Below are 17,797 nucleotides of genomic sequence, written 5' to 3'. Positions count from 1 at the left end.
CAAAATTATAAACCGAATCAAAAGTTTAGTTGTTAAATTTTACAAAGCGAATCAAATCATTGACTTTTAAATATGATTTTAAATTAGTTTACACGGTGTGAGCAATTTGATGGACATCCTAAACAGAGGAAATAAATCATCTGTAGTTGTTTTGTGGGCGAAACGCATCGTGGACCCACATGGATCAACTATGCAAAACTTTTGGAATTCGATCAAAACAACAACAGCATATTCTTACTTTAGCTATAATGGGCCCCGCCGTTCGTTAACTGCGGCCTCAAATGAAATCGAATGGTAGTCAAGTGGACTGGGGCGGCTCTAAAACACCAACCGGATACTGCCACGTGGAAACACAGTCCCTACCTAACGCCCATTACCACACGAATATGAATGTCAGTCTCAACCTCAGAAACAAAGAGTTTCTGTTCAATGAGGTAATTTTTGAACGAGAAGATTAGCAATGGCAACGGCATCAGCTTCACGTTTTGTTACAAAGAGCTCTAATGTGTATTTTAGAGGAGGAAATGTATCAGAGCGTAAAGTGATATTGGCGGCACAAAATGGCCTAACGAACAATACGAGTAGTCATGTTGGGTTAAGGTTGGAGAAGTTGGCGATGCTAAAGTTGAAAGCCAATGCAAAGGCTTTTAGAAGACAATTGAGAAAGCCAGTTGGAGTTATTAAATGTGGAATTGGGATGAATTTAGTTTTTATCGGAACTGAGGTTGGTCCATGGAGCAAAACCGGCGGACTTGGTGATGTTTTGGGTGGTCTCCCACCGGCGATGGCAGTAAGTATATTTATCTGCAATATTAGTGGACTATTTAATATAACTATTTTGGACTGTCGCTGTATATATGTGTGTATATATATATATTAAACTATTAGTTGCACGGATATGAGATATGAAAAACAATGCGATACAAATAATTTTTTAAAAAAGTAGGACATTAACACACTCGAGACACACGATACACTAAATAAATATAATTTATTAATAACTTAAATAAGTAAACAATCATTTATTGTAAGTCATAAATATAAAATAAAAAACGATTAATTTCTTATTTTAACATCGTTAATTAAATTTTCATAATTAATATTATTATCAAAAATCATTATATCTTTAGCTTATTTACAGATACTTCAGCAATTTCAAAAAATCCGATATTTTTAAAGAAATCAAATAAATCACTTATAATATTTTGCAGTTTATTTCATTCAACGTAATGTTATCAATTTTTCTTCATAAAAAGCCTTGTGAATTATTGATTTCAATTCAGTTTTGTGATTTAGTTCGTGAATTTCATAAATTACACATTTGTAAATTAAAAAGATTGATCTATATACTTTTAATTTTATATTTTAAGTACTAAAAATTATTAAATATATATTTAAGATAATAATTTAAAATTTTTATTAATGAATTTATCTAAAAGCTTTATAGAAGTTTTAAAAGTGTTCAAGAAGTGATCCATTAAGTGTTTTAGAAGTGTCCATAATTAATATAATAAAATGAATAACAGGACACAATTTTTAAAGTATCTAACATGTCAGAAAAGTGTTGGCGTACAACGTAGGAATATGAGATACGATAGTAATTATATATGATACAATACTAATTATATATGATGTACAGACACCTTAAACATGTCTAGCGTACGAGTATTGTATCCATGTCGGACACCAATATTTTTCCAACACTCCTGAATACGTGTTGGATACTTTAAAAAAAAGAGTCCGACTATTTTTTTTAATTTTATTAATTTTGGATACTTTAAGGGCACTTATAAAATTTTTATAAAACTTTTAATAAATTTGTTAACAAAAATTTTAAATTGAGGTCAAAAAGATAAATTAGATAAATATATATACTTAAAATAAAAAATTGAAAAAACCCTAAATCATTCTGTAGAGTTTATAAATTTTACTGCCAAATTTAAAATTTTGTTTTTGTTCATAGTAATCTTCGGACTTTTATTAAGAAGAAGCCCATAATATTATATTAAATAAAAAAACATAGGACATTGCACGAGATCAATTTGATTCTTTTGAAGACGTTACAATTCTTGAAATTACTAATTTATTTTTAAATGAGCTAAAGATGGAAGCGATTAACTTTAACGATGATGTTACTGTTGAGAATTTAACTAATGATGTTGAAGTAGAAAATTAAGTATTTTTTTATGTCTATGACATAGGATAATTATTTTCATATTTAATTTCGTAATAGATTATATATTTTTTAGTATAACGTGCCTTGAGCATGTCGTGTCCTTTTTTTAAAAAAAATTATTGTGTCCCGTGTCCGTGTCGCGTCCTATGTCCAAGTCCATGCAACATAGCTAATTATGAGAGAAGATATGAGATTTGGTTTGGATTTTATATTAAAAATGGAAATTACGTGTTTGGACTGAATTCATAACCACGTTTATGGATTCTTCAAAAAGTATTTTGATTTTATTCTTTTTTTTCCGATATATGGTTAGAAATACTCTCGTTTCAATAAAAAATCTCATTCTTATTGATTTGCTCCATGAGTGGGCCATGTACCCGGTCTAAGTAAAATTTTCCTATTAAAAATATGAGACTTCAATATAGAGAATACATGAACTTCGTGTCAAAATATACGGTTGTAGGTGGGTAGTCCAATATTCACTAACTATAAGATTTCTAATCCAACATTTTACAATTTTACATAATGCTTCTTGTCCAGGCCAATGGGCACCGTGTCATGACAATCTCACCACGCTACGATCAGTACAAAGATTCCTGGGACACAAATGTTGTTATTCAGGTAAATACAGACAGTCCATAGCAAGAAAAGAAGGTACACTTCATCCCCTGTTGTTGAAACTGTCATCTTGTTTCCAAACAGATAGAAGTTGGGGGTAAGCTTGAAACTGTTCGCTTCTTCCATTGCTACAAACGAGGAGTTGATCGTGTTTTTGTGGATCACCCAATGTTTCTAGAGAAGGTATTAACTTGTATTTGTATAGATATTTGTATGTTAATTAACATTGGAGTTGCAAAATTTCAATGTTTTGCTGTTACTTCGAAGGTATGGGGAAAAACTGGTTCGAAACTCTATGGTCCTCAGGCAGGAACAGATTATGAAAATAACCAACTTCGTTTCAGTTTGTTTTGCCAGGTAAGAAACCTTTTGTTCCCTCCTTTAACTGTGTTATATTATTGTTATGATAGACCAATACAAAAGTTGAATTCAGTTTCTTCTACCATATTGAAACCTGAAAATGGGTTTTGCTTAAGCTATGTTCGATATTTGTACGGAGTGATCAACGCTTCACTTCTTTTAAGAATATGGAAGCAATAAAGTTTAAAGTTCTGAGTCTTGTTTTATCTGTAATAGTTTTTTCACTGATTTATTCTTTCAGGCAGCTATTGAAGCACCGCGGTTGTTAAGTCTCAACAGTGGTAAATACTTCTCAGGACCCTATGGTAGGCAACAATTGTTCGAAACTGAAATTACTGTTAAGAAATTAGTTTCAATACAGTTAATAATTGATCTAATGCAGGTGAGGATGTTGTCTTCATCGCAAATGATTGGCACACTGCTCTTCTTCCCTGCTACCTAAAAGCCTTTTACAAATCAAAGGGGATGTATAGAAATGCCAAGGTTTAAGAGTCTTATTTCTTTCTCTTGCTCAAAATGTCAATAATTCATAAATTTAGTTAGCTGTGAATTTGCTGCCAACATTACTTAGAATGCTATATATTGCTTATTACTTCCAGGTGGTTTTCTGCATCCACAATATTGCATACCAAGGACGATTTGCCTTTTCGGATTTTGCACTTCTTAATCTTCCAGAACGGTTTAAGAACTCATTCGATTTTTTTGATGGGTATGAATATTTCTAATTCTCCAGTTATGAATTTGATTTGATATATAAAAACACAACATTTTCCGCTTTGATCTTAAGTTTGTGGCATTATAAAACTCATCGAGTAATTGCAGATATGAAAAACCTGTGAAAGGAAGGAAGATTAATTGGATGAAAGCCGGAATATTAGAATCAGACAGGATTGTAACAGTTAGTCCACATTATGCAGAGGAACTAGTTTCTGGTATAGAGAAAGGTGTTGAATTAGATAACATCCTTCGTATGACCGGTATTTCTGGAATTGTGAACGGTATGGATGTTCAGGAGTGGAATCCATCCACTGACAAATATATCAATGTTAAATATGATTCTGCGACTGTAAGCTCAATCTTTGGAAAAAAAAAAAATCTGCTTAGCTTTCGTATGGGATTGAGTTTGGACCTGTTCTTGAACTCTGAGTTCTGATTTTAGGTGATGGAAGCGAAGCCTCTTTTAAAGGAAGCACTACAAGCAGAAGTTGGGTTGCCTATTGATAGAAATATCCCTGTGATAGGCTTCATTGGTAGACTCGAAGAGCAAAAAGGTTCAGACATTCTCGCAGCAGCAATTCCATTCTTAATTCAAGAGAATGTCCAAATAATTATTCTTGTAAGTATGTTTTTCTACTACAGTTTATATTGTTTTATTATTCGATTCTGCCTTGAGGTAGGCATGGCTCCCGGGAACAGGTTTGATTCCAATCTAGTTCTGGTTTCCCTAACTAATTTGGAATCAAGGCTTAGTTGCTGTTGTTTCCATCTCAAATAACGAGAAACCACTCCGTCGGCTGAAATGACCAAATTTGGTCCTTTTTTGAGATCAATTCCAGTTCAATTCGGTCTAAAACCGGCCCATTAGCAATGCGTACCTTAAAGTTTATACCTAAAACATAATTTTACTATCACCAAAATTGTATTTGGTAATAATTTTTTTTAATTAGCTTTTAAAATTTTGACTAAACGCTTAGGTAGTATTTTATAAAGAGTTAACTTATGTAACATTTAGCTTTCAGCGTTTTATGAGTTTTATGAAAAGCTACTCATATAACTACCAACTATTCAAATATCTAAATTATACTAAAATAGTTAATTTTACTAGTTAATTTTACTGAATATACAACCTTATTAGTTTTGCACTGTTGTTAAAGATTGGCGAGGTCAAAAGAATGACCAAGTGCCTATTTGTTCAATGTCTCATAGGGCACTGGAAAAAAGCACATGGAAAAACAGATATTGCAGCTTGACGTACTCTATCCTAATAAAGCTAGAGGAGTAGCAAAATTCAATGTTCCCCTAGCACATCTGATTACAGCTGGAGCTGATTTTATATTAGTCCCAAGTAGATTTGAACCATGTGGCCTCATCCAATTGCACGCCATGCGATACGGAACGGTACAGCCTCATTCGTTGTTTAACAGCTTGAATTATTATCTCGCAGTGCTGTAAATCAAAGAAACTAAAGTTCTATAAACATGAAATATGAGTCAGGTTCCTATCGTCGCCTCGACCGGTGGCCTTGTCGATACTGTGAAAGAAGGTTATACAGGTTTCCAAATGGGTGCCTTCAATGTACAGGTAAGGCGACATTTTTCTGATACTCCTACATAGTGTTTGGCATAACCTCTGTTAGTTTCCTTCAGTGTGATAAAGTTGATCCTGAAAATGCAACCGCAGTAGCAACAACAGTGAAAAGGGCACTTCAAGTCTGCGGTACCCGTGCTTTGGCAGAAATGATAGAGAATTGTATGGCTCAAGATCTCTCATGGAAGGTGAGAGTAAGACAGTAGAAGTGTAAGAGATTAACAAGTAAAAGAAAGCAATAAATAATGTTTCCTTTTTGGAACAGGGACCTGCAAAGAAGTGGGAGAAGTTGCTGCTGAGCTTGGAGGTTGCTGGAAGTGAACCTGGAATTGATGGAGAGGAAATTGCTCCTTTAGCCAAGGAAAATGTTGCTACTCCGTAAAAGGCTGAATATGGTCTATTTGTTAAGTGTGAGACTAGTTAAATACGACATCTAAGCTATGTTCATCTAGCTATATACGACATCTAAGCTCCGTTCAACTAGCAGGCAGATCAAAATAGGCGTGCTGCATAAATAGTGGACTAGAAGTTGAAATTGCTGCAGCAAAGAAAGTGGCAATCTACCAGGCGTTTCTCAGCCATGTTAATTCACTCCAGGATTGGAAATAGAATGCAATTCTTATAAGTTGAAATCTATTTTTTGATTTGATTCACAAAAAATCCAAATTTGTTTAGATACTGTTATCTTAAAATAAATTTTTACTTGCATACAAAGCATAAACATTATCTTAATCTAATCAAATACATTATATTTTATTTAAAATTCTTGGGATTTTATTCCAATTCCAAGATATAAAAGTCCTTTCAATTTCCACGATGAACCAAACAATAACATCTTATATAGCCTACCACACATTGCAAAAGTTTCAATAAAACATTTTGCCTCGAGTTCGTACCTAGCCAAAGACAGACTCACAGATTTCAGAACTTCATGACAGAAATAGCATCCATCTGTAAATCAATTGTAAATTTTTTTTACCTCCGAAACTTCAATGGCTAATTATACAATGGCCAAACAGCAATGAAAGTACCATTAGTATATTAACCAGGATGGTTAATCTCTCGAGTCTTAAAGGAGTATTCAAATTGGAATATTTCCTCTCTTGATAATGCCATTAATGTATAATTATTGTGAAAAGGTTATTTACATCCCAATTGGCATTGAACGCCACTTAGCCACAAGATTTTAAGTTCTACTTGCATCATGAATGCCAACCCATCTATTTCCTAAATCCACCATCATAATCTCCAATATCATCAATCAAAGCAATACAAAATTTGCATTCACTTAATCCTAGAATTTCCATTGATTACCATATCTTCAATGGCAAACTGAAAACAAAATCAATGTTCAACTTCAAACAAATCACTATGTAAACAAATTAGTGATATATGCTAGCAAGTCAAATAAAAAAGCTTCAAATTTCAAGCATGGAAATAAATACTGAAAGTTCAAGAAATGGAGATTCAGAGAAACACTGCAGTTATTATCATTCGTACTGCCCATCATGAACAGGTGTAAATAGCATCAAATTACCCATTTAAAAAGATGGCTATATATTCAAGAAGGGATCAACAGTTTAAAAAAAGGAAACCTTGAAAAGCTACTGCACTACTTCAAATGTTTCTCCATATTTTCATTATACAGATACAGATGATCACTAACTCAACATAATTATAATATGTAAAACAGCAAAAATTGAAGCAATGCCCAGGCCAGTTAAAAAAAAATTTGAGCAATGAGTGGGGTAAGAATATGCAATGAAGAAACAGGAACTGCACTGTAACATAAGGTACATTTGGTATCCTCAGAAATAGACTATGAAATCAAAATGAATGTTCTATCAAAAATGTCCTTTAAAATTTCAGATTTTCAGTTTTTAAATATAATTCGATGATAATTTCAGAAAATATACTTAGGACCACTTGTATGCAATTCTTATAAGTTGAAATCTATTTTTTGATTTGATTCACAAAAAATCCAAATTTGTTTAGATACTGTTATCTTAAAATAAATTTTTACTTGCATACAAAGCATAAACATTATCTTAATCTAATCAAATACATTATATTTTATTTAAAATTCTTGGGATTTTATTCCAATTCCAAGATATAAAAGTCCTTTCAATTTCCACGATGAACCAAACAATAACATCTTATATAGCCTACCACACATTGCAAAAGTTTCAATAAAACATTTTGCCTCGAGTTCGTACCTAGCCAAAGACAGACTCACAGATTTCAGAACTTCATGACAGAAATAGCATCCATCTGTAAATCAATTGTAAATTTTTTTTACCTCCGAAACTTCAATGGCTAATTATACAATGGCCAAACAGCAATGAAAGTACCATTAGTATATTAACCAGGATGGTTAATCTCTCGAGTCTTAAAGGAGTATTCAAATTGGAATATTTCCTCTCTTGATAATGCCATTAATGTATAATTATTGTGAAAAGGTTATTTACATCCCAATTGGCATTGAACGCCACTTAGCCACAAGATTTTAAGTTCTACTTGCATCATGAATGCCAACCCATCTATTTCCTAAATCCACCATCATAATCTCCAATATCATCAATCAAAGCAATACAAAATTTGCATTCACTTAATCCTAGAATTTCCATTGATTACCATATCTTCAATGGCAAACTGAAAACAAAATCAATGTTCAATTTCAAACAAATCACTATGTAAACAAATTAGTGATATATGCTAGCAAGTCAAATAAAAAAGCTTCAAATTTCAAGCATGGAAATAAATACTGAAAGTTCAAGAAATGGAGATTCAGAGAAACACTGCAGTTATTATCATTCGTACTGCCCATCATGAACAGGTGTAAATAGCATCAAATTACCCATTTAAAAAGATGGCTATATATTCAAGAAGGGATCAACAGTTTAAAAAAAGGAAACCTTGAAAAGCTACTGCACTACTTCAAATGTTTCTCCATATTTTCATTATACAGATACAGATGATCACTAACTCAACATAATTATAATATGTAAAACAGCAAAAATTGAAGCAATGCCCAGGCCAGTTAAAAAAAAATTTGAGCAATGAGTGGGGTAAGAATATGCAATGAAGAAACAGGAACTGCACTGTAACATAAGGTACATTTGGTATCCTCAGAAATAGACTATGAAATCAAAATGAATGTTCTATCAAAAATGTCCTTTAAAATTTCAGATTTTCAGTTTTTAAATATAATTCGATGATAATTTCAGAAAATATACTTAGGACCACTTGTATTTTAAAATGATTATATATAACTATTGGTTTAGTTTCTTAAAATGATAAATTTGAAGTCTTTACATAAGCAAAATAAACTTCACTGTAGAACAAACAAACAATGAATTTCGGTTAACCAATAATGATAAATTTGAAGTCTTTATATAAGCAAAATAAACTTCACTGTAGAACAAACAAACAATGAATTTAGGTTAACCAATTATAGGCAACTTTATTAGAAATATGCATGGCGAAGCATAACCACAATAACGTTAGCACAAGCAGGCTATATATATCCTAGCAACTTCTCACATATAAGTGAAAATACCTATTTTCAAATGGAAATTAAAGGGCATAGCCCTATGGAAGAGCATTCAAGTATGTGTAATGTACTATGAGCAAAATGAGTCAAATTACAACTTGCCAAAAAAGTTAAATTAACCTACCGTAGAATATAATCAAATAGAACTCAACAATTACCAAATTAACCATGTAAAATTCAAGAACAGCTCATAAAAAGGCAGTGATATGTAATTGAACCCCTTGTATTGGTTCTCCAAAATCAATTCCAAAATAAAACCGCTTGAATTAGTTCCCAAATGGGCGTTTGAATTACCAAAAAAAGATGAATCCTAATTTTTGTCTAATTCGCAAAACAACTAAAAAACATAAAAGACACTAAAAACGGCGAAAGCACCTAATCAAACAAGCTGAATCCCATGTCATCATCACTCTCTTCCTTGGGTTCCTCCTGTAACCAAAAATAAAAAGCGCGTAAATATAATTAAAATTCTGCAAAATCTAAAAGCAAAATGATTCCCTTTATTCTTCTAATGAATTTCTTTATAATACAATCAAAAAAGAAAAATAGCTGAGCCTTAAAACAAAAAAGGAATTAATACCTTCTTCTCCTCAACAGCAGGAGCAGCAGCGGCAGCGGTGGCACCAGCACCTGCAGCGGGAGCAGCGACGGCAACAGCACCACCGCCACCACCAGAACCAACATTCATGATAAGATCGTCGAGCTTCCTCTTCTCTGCCAACTTAGCGAAAAGGCTTGGCCAGTATGATTCAACCGACACGTTAGCTGCCTTCACCAGTGTAGCGATCTTCTCCGCCTGCATTAAATAATTTCCCCAAAATAAAATACTAAAAGACGAAACGTAAAATAGAATTGAAAAGAAAAGCTGAAGAGGTAGAAAAAATTACAGTGACGGCGATCCCGTCGTCGTGGAGGATCAAAGTAGCGTAAGTGCAAGCTATCTCTCCGGCAGACATTGTTTAAAACTTAACAAAATCTGTATAAATGATTTCGATATCGATTAGATTAGCAGGACAAAAAAGATAAAACCTAGATTTATTCTAGAAATGCAATCTCAACGATAGAGAGAATTCAGACCTAAGGGATCCTGTGCTCGTGAAGATGCTTGGAGTGGCTACTGGAGAAGATGGTAGAATAGAGGGATGGGTTTATATGGATCATTTTACATTTATAGGTCTAGGGTTTTGACCACGACATTACGGCTAGGAAGCACAAACCCAGTCACCAATTATCGGCCTACAGAGAGAATCAGGGAAAGGGCCCGGCCCAATCACAACTCCAACTTTTTAATCTATAAAATTAATCATTAATTAATTATTATTATTATATTAATTGATTAATTTTAATTATTAATCTATAATTTATCTAACTTTCAAAAAAAATCTATAATTTATCTATTTATCTATATTTATATATCTACTAATTTTTTATGATCAACTTATGCATATTATTTGTATTCGTTATATATATTGCTGATTTAATTGTTTTATATATAATATATTATTTGTTAGTTAGAGTTTGCTTTGTTAGTTAAAGTTTGCTTAGAAATGTAATATCCTTTAATATATTTATATATTTTTCTTTTATGTATTTTATTATTATATATCATTAGTAGTTCCCCAAAAATGTTAGTCATTTATGTTCAACAAATGTTTAAATTTAAATTGATGGATTGCTAAAATATGAGCTATTTAAGCTTGAATGGTGGACTGCTTAAGTTCGAAATGATGGATGATTTGTGTCTGAATTGGAGGACTGCTTAAAAGTCCAAAATAATGGACGATTGATGTTCGAATTGAAAGACTGCTTAAGTCCGAAATGATGGACGATTTATGTTCGAACTTGATGGACTTGTTCGAATTGATGGGCTGTCCACATTTGTTGAGGACTGTTTATGTCCGAATTTATTAAGGACTGCTCTCCGAATTTATTAAGCTCCATTTGGTTGTACTACCTGCGCTTTTATCACAGAGAATACAAATTCCGAAAACAAATAACATATTATGGAGATTGTTAGAGAAACTCTCTTCCTAACCTTGTTATGGAGATTGTTGATCCAATGCTTCTTAGAAATGAGAATGATAATCAAGTTATAATCATGAGATAATCAGTAAATGATACTAAATTAGAGGAGTACCTGATTTTTGTGGTTAAAATCGAGTTGAAGGCTATATCAACTACCAAGAGATTTGAACTAACATGAATAAAGTTATTGAGGAGCTGTTAAGGTTATGGATGCTCTTCAACGAAACTATAACCGAGTCCCAACAACAATTATATGTTTATTATTTAATATTTTTTATTTTTTTATATCTGATTGTTATTGCATCATGAATTATGAGCTTATTATTTTATTTTGGAGGACTGAGAGTAAACAAGAATAAGGTTGTATGGTGATTTTAGCTAAGTGACCATAATCCAGGTGTGTTGTACTGTGCCTTTAGAAGCTGGTCTCTAGACTTGTTAAAAAAAAGAGGAGGCTATCTAAATTTTGTTCATGGTACAATAATTTTGTAAGTGCTAGGGATAGTGAAGCCATTATGAGGTCTAAAATTTCAGCAACTCAAATGTTATTAGACAAAAGTGAGTTTAATCTATGCAAGACTGTCATTTCAAACCTTACTGACAGTATTGAATTTCCATTTCAACTATAGAAATTAAGCAATCAGACATGTTGCTGAACCCTCCTTATATAATTTGTCGAATCTTTGCTTACAACGTAGGAAATGGTTTGACTTAGATGTCTAACTTGACATAATAAAATAATTTTAAGTTTAATCAGTAGCCAAACTGGAGAGAAAATGACTCTACTTTATATTGAGGCAGCCAACTATTTGAGGAAAAAGAAATTATCAACCTAAACTCAGATAATTTATATCTCACTGTTGTAAGTAGCACCATAGTAGATAACCAAATTACCTAAGTACATCTAAACAACATGTAGATATTGATATATAAGTGGTACTGAACAACAAGAAGTACATCTAATTTTGTGAGCTTTTGGCTTGAGAATTGGGACCAGCTATTTCATTCATTCAATAAGAAACTTAAATTCTTAGGACCAATCATAATTAGAAGAAAAGACAGTTCCTACATGATGAAATTTGACTGAGCAATAAGAATGTAAATGAAAAAGCTATAGTTTTATTACTATCAACTCTAAATTTAGGATTTCTGCAAAAATGCATGCATACAGAAAGCTTGTAAGTAGATTTCAGGTATTGGCTATGGATTAAACTATGAACCATTCAATAGTAAAATAAAATCCAGATAAATATGAACAAACTATGAGCTAATTCTTTGATAGTTAAAAAGCTTGAACCAATGTGAACATTTTGTGAAGCTACTTATTTAGGCTATGAGCCTAATTTGAGAGCGAGCAGAAAAAGAGGGAGGGTCAAATTTGCATGATCAGATTTGATTACTAGTCCAGATTGATCGGCCAATTTGATAAGAAATATCTATTGAATGTGGATTTCTAGGCTTTGGCAACAAAAATGGCAGCGGAGCTAATAAAACAAAAAAAAATTGAACAAGAAATATGCCTGAAATGGAGGGAGTCAGTATATAGACACTGAAGTATGTACAAAATCCTTTGTTTCCTTCTGAAATAAAAATAATTCAAGCTAAAACTTCTTGAGGGAAAATAAATTCACTTCTCACAAGCATAATTGTGAACTAACCACATAATGAAAACTTCAAATTAGGAAAAAGGAACCATTAGGAAGCAAGACTTTTTGTCAGACATATAATCATCACTATTTACAAAAATCAAAATAACAGTCAAAATCGTACATTGCAAAACCAGTCAAAGAAGAAAGCAAGCAGCAAAATTTCCTCAAAAATTAAAATCTTTATCCTTTTGGTGAAGGGTGGCCAACTATTTTGCATTTGACATCTTAACTTCTTAGAATAAACAAATAAAAATAAAGATAAACTGGTCTTTTTTCCTTTAATGAGATATTGGACACTATTGATTTTAAAAATAAAATATGAACTCATTGATTACTAAGCTTGAGTGTGAATTATTATCCAATCCACATTAAGCTCCTATCATATTCATGAATAACTTGAGCTCAATTTATTGGGTTTATGTCCAATTTAGTTTTAATCATACGATAAAATCCATTAAATAAATCGGAATATATTTCAAAAATAAATCTTCTTAGGAGTAGGATATGAAGCATACATTTTTGTTGAATAGTAGCAAGAGGAATACATATTCACTTTCTAATAATACACTTTCTACGTCCAACTTTTGCTCTAGTTTTCTCTTCCATTGTTGAAGCATATGAGGTATATATATATATTAAATTGTAATGATAAGATTACGAAAACAAGAATCCCTTAATTACCAAACAAGGTTAACGTGCTAATAGAAATACTAAATAAAATAACAAAGCTCAAGTTTCCTACAGTGTCAATCTAATAAAATTATATATAGTATAATAAAGTTCAAACCTCTATTCCAGCTCATAAAACCAGAAGAAATATAAAGCAAATTATATAAATATTGACTTTTCAAGATGTTAAAAGATGTCAGCTCTTTAATTCACAAGTGAATTAAGTTCTTTATTACATTTCCATTCAAAAATTATTGATGGAGAGAATTATCACTATTTGCTAAAATCATGATTGATTTGGCAATTAGCTCTTTAACGGTTAGGTAAGTTATATAATTATTTATGAAAGTCTAAATGTTGAATGTTGTTCATGCAAAAAATATATTGATATACACATTATATATAAATTATATATACAAAGGTGAGGCAGCACTTATTGAGGATAAGATGCAGCAGTCATAAGATGATTTTCCCTTTCTGAAGTAGACCAATAAATAGTGAACAAATGAATAGATTCTAATCAGAGAGAAGTAATGGGTATACAAAAAATTGAAAATTTTACATTCTAAAAAATAAAAATGCAAGAATTAAAGTGGTAAAGGATTGTATTACAATAGTTAATAGAAAATTTGACCCTAAACAAAATTAAGTGGAGAAAGATCATCAATGTAATTGATTGCAAACTAATTTACTTAGCTAATAAAAAATTCTATCACTAACAGAGACATTAGTGATCATAATTGGACATATGGAAGAAACCAATAAATATAGGAAAGATCATAAAGCAAGGCTAGCAAAATAAAAAGATACAAACAAATTAGAATTCAAAGAACCGACAATATAAGCAGTTCTAGATACCAATTTAAGCAATATGTGAAACATTTGAATCCATAGATATGGGCTTCAACAATTTCTGAATTAAACCGTACTTAAAAGAATTAACCTTCGTCACAATCAAACACCATATACTTCATTTTTTTTTTTTTTTCAGTATTTTTCTTTCATGAAATGAAACATAATAAGTGCATCAAGGTGTAACTCGACTCAAGAACATGGATAATATCGTGAGAGCAAACACAAATGAAAATACCTGAGAATGGCAAACATTGTACTGATTTGCATAAAATTGTCTGTTTCAAAATATATAGATAAGAAGAACTCTACTAACATTAACGAAAATACAACTGTGAAAAATTCATTGGCTAGAGAGGTTCAATCTAATAATTATAGGACACTGAGTTAGATTAACACTGCCTTTTAGGATTCAATTTTGATATTGTTTTTATATATATTTGGATGAGAACAATCTCAACAATACATCAAGGATCACTGGTTTTTTAATTTGTATAAATAAAATTAATATATATAATTTTTGTCATGATAATAAGATAAAAACTCTCCTAGGACATTCCTATAATCATACAATATAAATAAATTAAAATCTCCATTATACTTTGTTGTGCTAATAAACAGTATTCAAAAATCAATTTTGTTGCCGTATTTTAATTTTGGTCAGGTCCTTGTCTAAAAAATCAATTAGTTATTATACAAACAACTTGATTAAATATTTAGTCCTAATGATTTGATTGAAATAAAACTACAATGATTATGTGGGTTAGCAGTAAAAGTAATTAATCTTTAAAAGGGACTGACCGTGAGAGTTAGAGAGTGAGTTTGAATTTCATTCGCAAATCAACTATCTTGTTCGAGTGCTCAGTGTTCGTGTTTGGCTTGTGTGAAAATGGCTTGGGAATAGCGAGAATTTGAAGGAAAATTACTTGAAATAATTACTTGTGTGAATTTTACCTGTTGTTCAACCAAAAAGGGAAAAGAAGCCCAAAACTCCTCTCCCGATTGCAGCACCGGGATCTCCTTTCCTTCCCCTCCCCGATCGGTGTTTCGGCCACCAGTTGTCGAGGCCAAAGCGGCGGTCGACACTCTGAGCGACGGCGACATTGACTCCGGCCATCCCTTTAACAATCAAAACTTGCTCCACGCGAAATAAGGCTCTCTTCTACGATGCTGTTACCTTCTTCGACAATTCTCTCTTTCTCGACTTCTCGGCGAGCTCAAGTATTTCCGCAATTCCCTTTACTCGGGAAGTGGGGAGGGCATACATTTTGAATACTTGTGAATTTAACGTGCCTTCAAAGGACAATTTGTTATGAATGGGCTCCCACTAGTTAATTGCACAATGTCTTGATGCGAAAGCGCCATAATGCCTCTACGAGGTTTTTTTTTACTGCCAATTGGAAATATTAAGTAATATTTTTATGGGTAATATTTTGACGGCAGAAGGTGTGGTTCATGCTCACCGCATCATTTTTTAACTATTAGAGTTAGAATTGAAACTATTTAAGAATTGGTTCCTTCTTGGAGCAAATTAGAGGTATATATATTGGAATCAAGATAAATTCTACTACGATAATAATTGTGAAAATCATGCATTATTTGTTAGTTAGAGTTTATTTACGAATATAATATTATTAATATATTTATATATTATTCTTTTATATATATTATTATTGTACAATTATATCTACCTTGTTGAATTTCAAAATACGCGCGATCTTAAATCGTCAAAATGCCAAAGTATATAGGAAAAAGAAACAAGATCAGAATCAGCAAATTAAGTGATATTATGTGACTTCCACCTCATAGTAGTGTAAGAGATAAAGTCGATGCAAGTACTAGATCGAAGGAACGATTCCCTAAATAGATCGAAGGAACGATTCCTTAGGAATATTAGAGGAATTTAGTTCCATAATGCTTTTCCTTTTTCTTTTTATTTAGAAAAGATCAAGTACTAATAATTTGGTAAAAAAAATAATCACTGAAATAAACAAAAGAAGAATAAAAAGATAAGTACCAATATATATATATATATATATATATATATATATATATATATATATATATATATATATATATATATATATATATAAAAGGGTGGACATATTACGGTTTCGGGAATCGGAACCGTCGGTTCGAACCGGTCCCGAACCGTAACCGGAACCGGTTCGAACCGAAATTGGAACTGGAGATTTTCGGTTCGGTTCCGGTTCCAGATTTGTGGAACCGCAAACCGGCTCCCACAAAATCGGTCGGAACCGGATTGGAACCGCCGGTTCGAACCGATTTGAACCGGCGGTTCTCGCCATTAGAAACTGTCAGTTTTGTGTTTTTTTTTTAAATTTAAATTTTGAATAATAAAAAAAGTTATTATTATTAAAGAATTTGAATAATAATAAAATAATAAGTTCTGCAATTTTTTAAGGACAATACTAGAATTTGCGGTTAAAATAATAACCAAAAAATAAAACATTATATAATTTAAAGCATTGGATAAAAAAAAATTTGCTGTGACAGAAAATGATAATTTCCTCTAGCTGTATATAGATATGTGTATTAGTGTGAGTATCTATAAAATTTTATATTAACTAAAATAAATTTAAATAAATTAAATAAAGACAAAATAAACAAGAAATTAATTATGCAATTCTTTAAGAGTAATACGCATTTTATCATTAATATTTCTTAAAAAATTGCAATAAAAAATTAATTATTTTCCAAAACAATAAAAATAAATAAATAATTAATATTTATATTGTAAAGCAGACACTTTATTATATATATATTAATTCAAATTTATGAATGTCATTAAGGAAAGTTGACCGACCGACCGAACTACTTTCTATTTCCTCAATAAATCATTAAAGTGCATAATTATTTCTTTTGGCAAAGAATTATACACTAATTGGGGGAATCAGGATCATACTTTTAAGGGCACTTAACCAGAATATTAATGATCAACTATATAGTTTATTATTTGTAATAATAAATTCTTCAATTTATTATTATTATTCACTATTAAATAATTCATTGAAAGTAAGTTGAATAGTTAGTATATCAATATTTCAAATTTAATTATCTTAAGAGTATTTTTCATTATCTAATAAATTCAACTAATATTAATTATTTATACGAATTATTATATAAGGGTATTATAGGAAAGTGAAAAAAAAAATTTCAAAATATAAAATGAAATATTATTTCGGGACATCCAAAAAGAAAACTGGTCTATAATTTTGAGGCGGACCGGTTTGAACCATTTTTTAAATTTTTAGGTGTATTTTTTTTTACAAATAACTTTCACAAATTTATTAAATTTTGAAAACCAGTTTTCAAAATTTAAAATTTAAAATTATGCGATTTGCCGGAAAACCGATCGTAACTGTCGATTTTGACACTGTACCGGAACTGGAATCGTTCGGTTCCAAACTGGAACTGGAACCGCTGGTTCCAGAACTGTGGCCACCCCTATATATATATAAAGATATAAAGGGTGTGTAAATTTACTGTTGCCATGATAGTGTCTTTCCGTTATTGCCCTTTAGATTAAAAAAATTGTCGCTGCAGCCTGTCCAACCAACCGCTTAT

The 17,797-nt window shown here is 31.4% G+C and overlaps 2 protein-coding genes across 4 annotated transcripts; one reads left to right on the top strand and one right to left on the bottom strand.

The window, feature by feature from the left end:
- The first annotated feature begins 399 nt into the window (after positions 1 to 399).
- On the top strand, positions 400 to 6,182 carry LOC105639084 (granule-bound starch synthase 1, chloroplastic/amyloplastic). 3 transcript variants are annotated; one of them, XR_001047095.3, is made up of 13 exons: positions 400 to 790; positions 2,717 to 2,797; positions 2,879 to 2,977; positions 3,062 to 3,151; positions 3,396 to 3,459; positions 3,537 to 3,637; positions 3,754 to 3,863; positions 3,977 to 4,220; positions 4,314 to 4,490; positions 5,081 to 5,272; positions 5,369 to 5,455; positions 5,555 to 5,649; positions 5,727 to 5,769. XR_001047095.3 is itself a non-coding variant. In XM_012223027.3 (13 exons), the coding sequence occupies exons 1-13, from the start codon at positions 461 to 463 to the stop codon at positions 5,841 to 5,843; spliced, it is 1,797 nt and encodes a 598-aa protein (XP_012078417.1). In that variant the 5' UTR covers positions 401 to 460; the 3' UTR covers positions 5,844 to 6,182. The 3 variants fall into 3 exon arrangements, 2 of the variants coding, with proteins under 2 accessions (XP_012078417.1, XP_012078416.1); XM_012223027.3 differs by having other exon boundaries at positions 401 to 790; positions 3,396 to 3,435; positions 5,521 to 5,649; positions 5,727 to 6,182; XM_012223026.3 differs by having other exon boundaries at positions 401 to 790; positions 5,521 to 5,649; positions 5,727 to 6,182.
- A 3,023-nt stretch (positions 6,183 to 9,205) lies between these two features.
- On the bottom strand, positions 9,206 to 10,240 carry LOC105639085 (large ribosomal subunit protein P1z). Its single transcript, XM_012223028.4, has 4 exons — positions 10,092 to 10,240; positions 9,902 to 9,990; positions 9,595 to 9,810; positions 9,206 to 9,443 (listed from the first exon to the last, which is right to left on the bottom strand). Exons 2-4 carry the CDS (start codon positions 9,968 to 9,970, stop codon positions 9,390 to 9,392), a joined length of 339 nt encoding a protein of 112 aa, XP_012078418.1. The 5' UTR covers positions 9,971 to 9,990; positions 10,092 to 10,240; the 3' UTR covers positions 9,206 to 9,389.
- Between the last annotated feature and the right edge of the window lie 7,557 nt (positions 10,241 to 17,797).

The sequence above is a fragment of the Jatropha curcas genome, chromosome 5 (genome assembly GCF_041381405.1).
Source record: "Jatropha curcas cultivar XTBG-Jc1 chromosome 5, XTBG_Jcur_1.0, whole genome shotgun sequence".
In the NCBI taxonomy this organism is placed as follows: Eukaryota; Viridiplantae; Streptophyta; class Magnoliopsida; order Malpighiales; family Euphorbiaceae; genus Jatropha; species Jatropha curcas.
This window is presented reverse-complemented; position numbering and strand designations above follow the sequence as displayed.

What these genes read in the sequence shown, in the direction of transcription:
- LOC105639085 (XM_012223028.4), bottom strand. Translation starts at nt 9,970, where the DNA reads ATGTCTGCCGGAGAGATAGCTTGCACTTACGCTACTTTGATCCTCCAC. An exon ending in ACGACGGGATCGCCGTCACT is followed by an intron (nt 9,811 to 9,901) that starts GTAATTTTTTCT and finishes TATTTAATGCAG; the next exon opens with GCGGAGAAGATCGCTACACT. An exon ending in CTGCTGTTGAGGAGAAGAAG is followed by an intron (nt 9,444 to 9,594) that starts GTATTAATTCCT and finishes TTTTGGTTACAG; the next exon opens with GAGGAACCCAAGGAAGAGAG.
- LOC105639084 (XM_012223026.3), top strand. Translation starts at nt 461, where the DNA reads ATGGCAACGGCATCAGCTTCACGTTTTGTTACAAAGAGCTCTAATGTG. An exon ending in ACCCAATGTTTCTAGAGAAG is followed by an intron (nt 2,978 to 3,061) that starts GTATTAACTTGT and finishes GTTACTTCGAAG; the next exon opens with GTATGGGGAAAAACTGGTTC. An exon ending in GGATGTATAGAAATGCCAAG is followed by an intron (nt 3,638 to 3,753) that starts GTTTAAGAGTCT and finishes TATTACTTCCAG; the next exon opens with GTGGTTTTCTGCATCCACAA.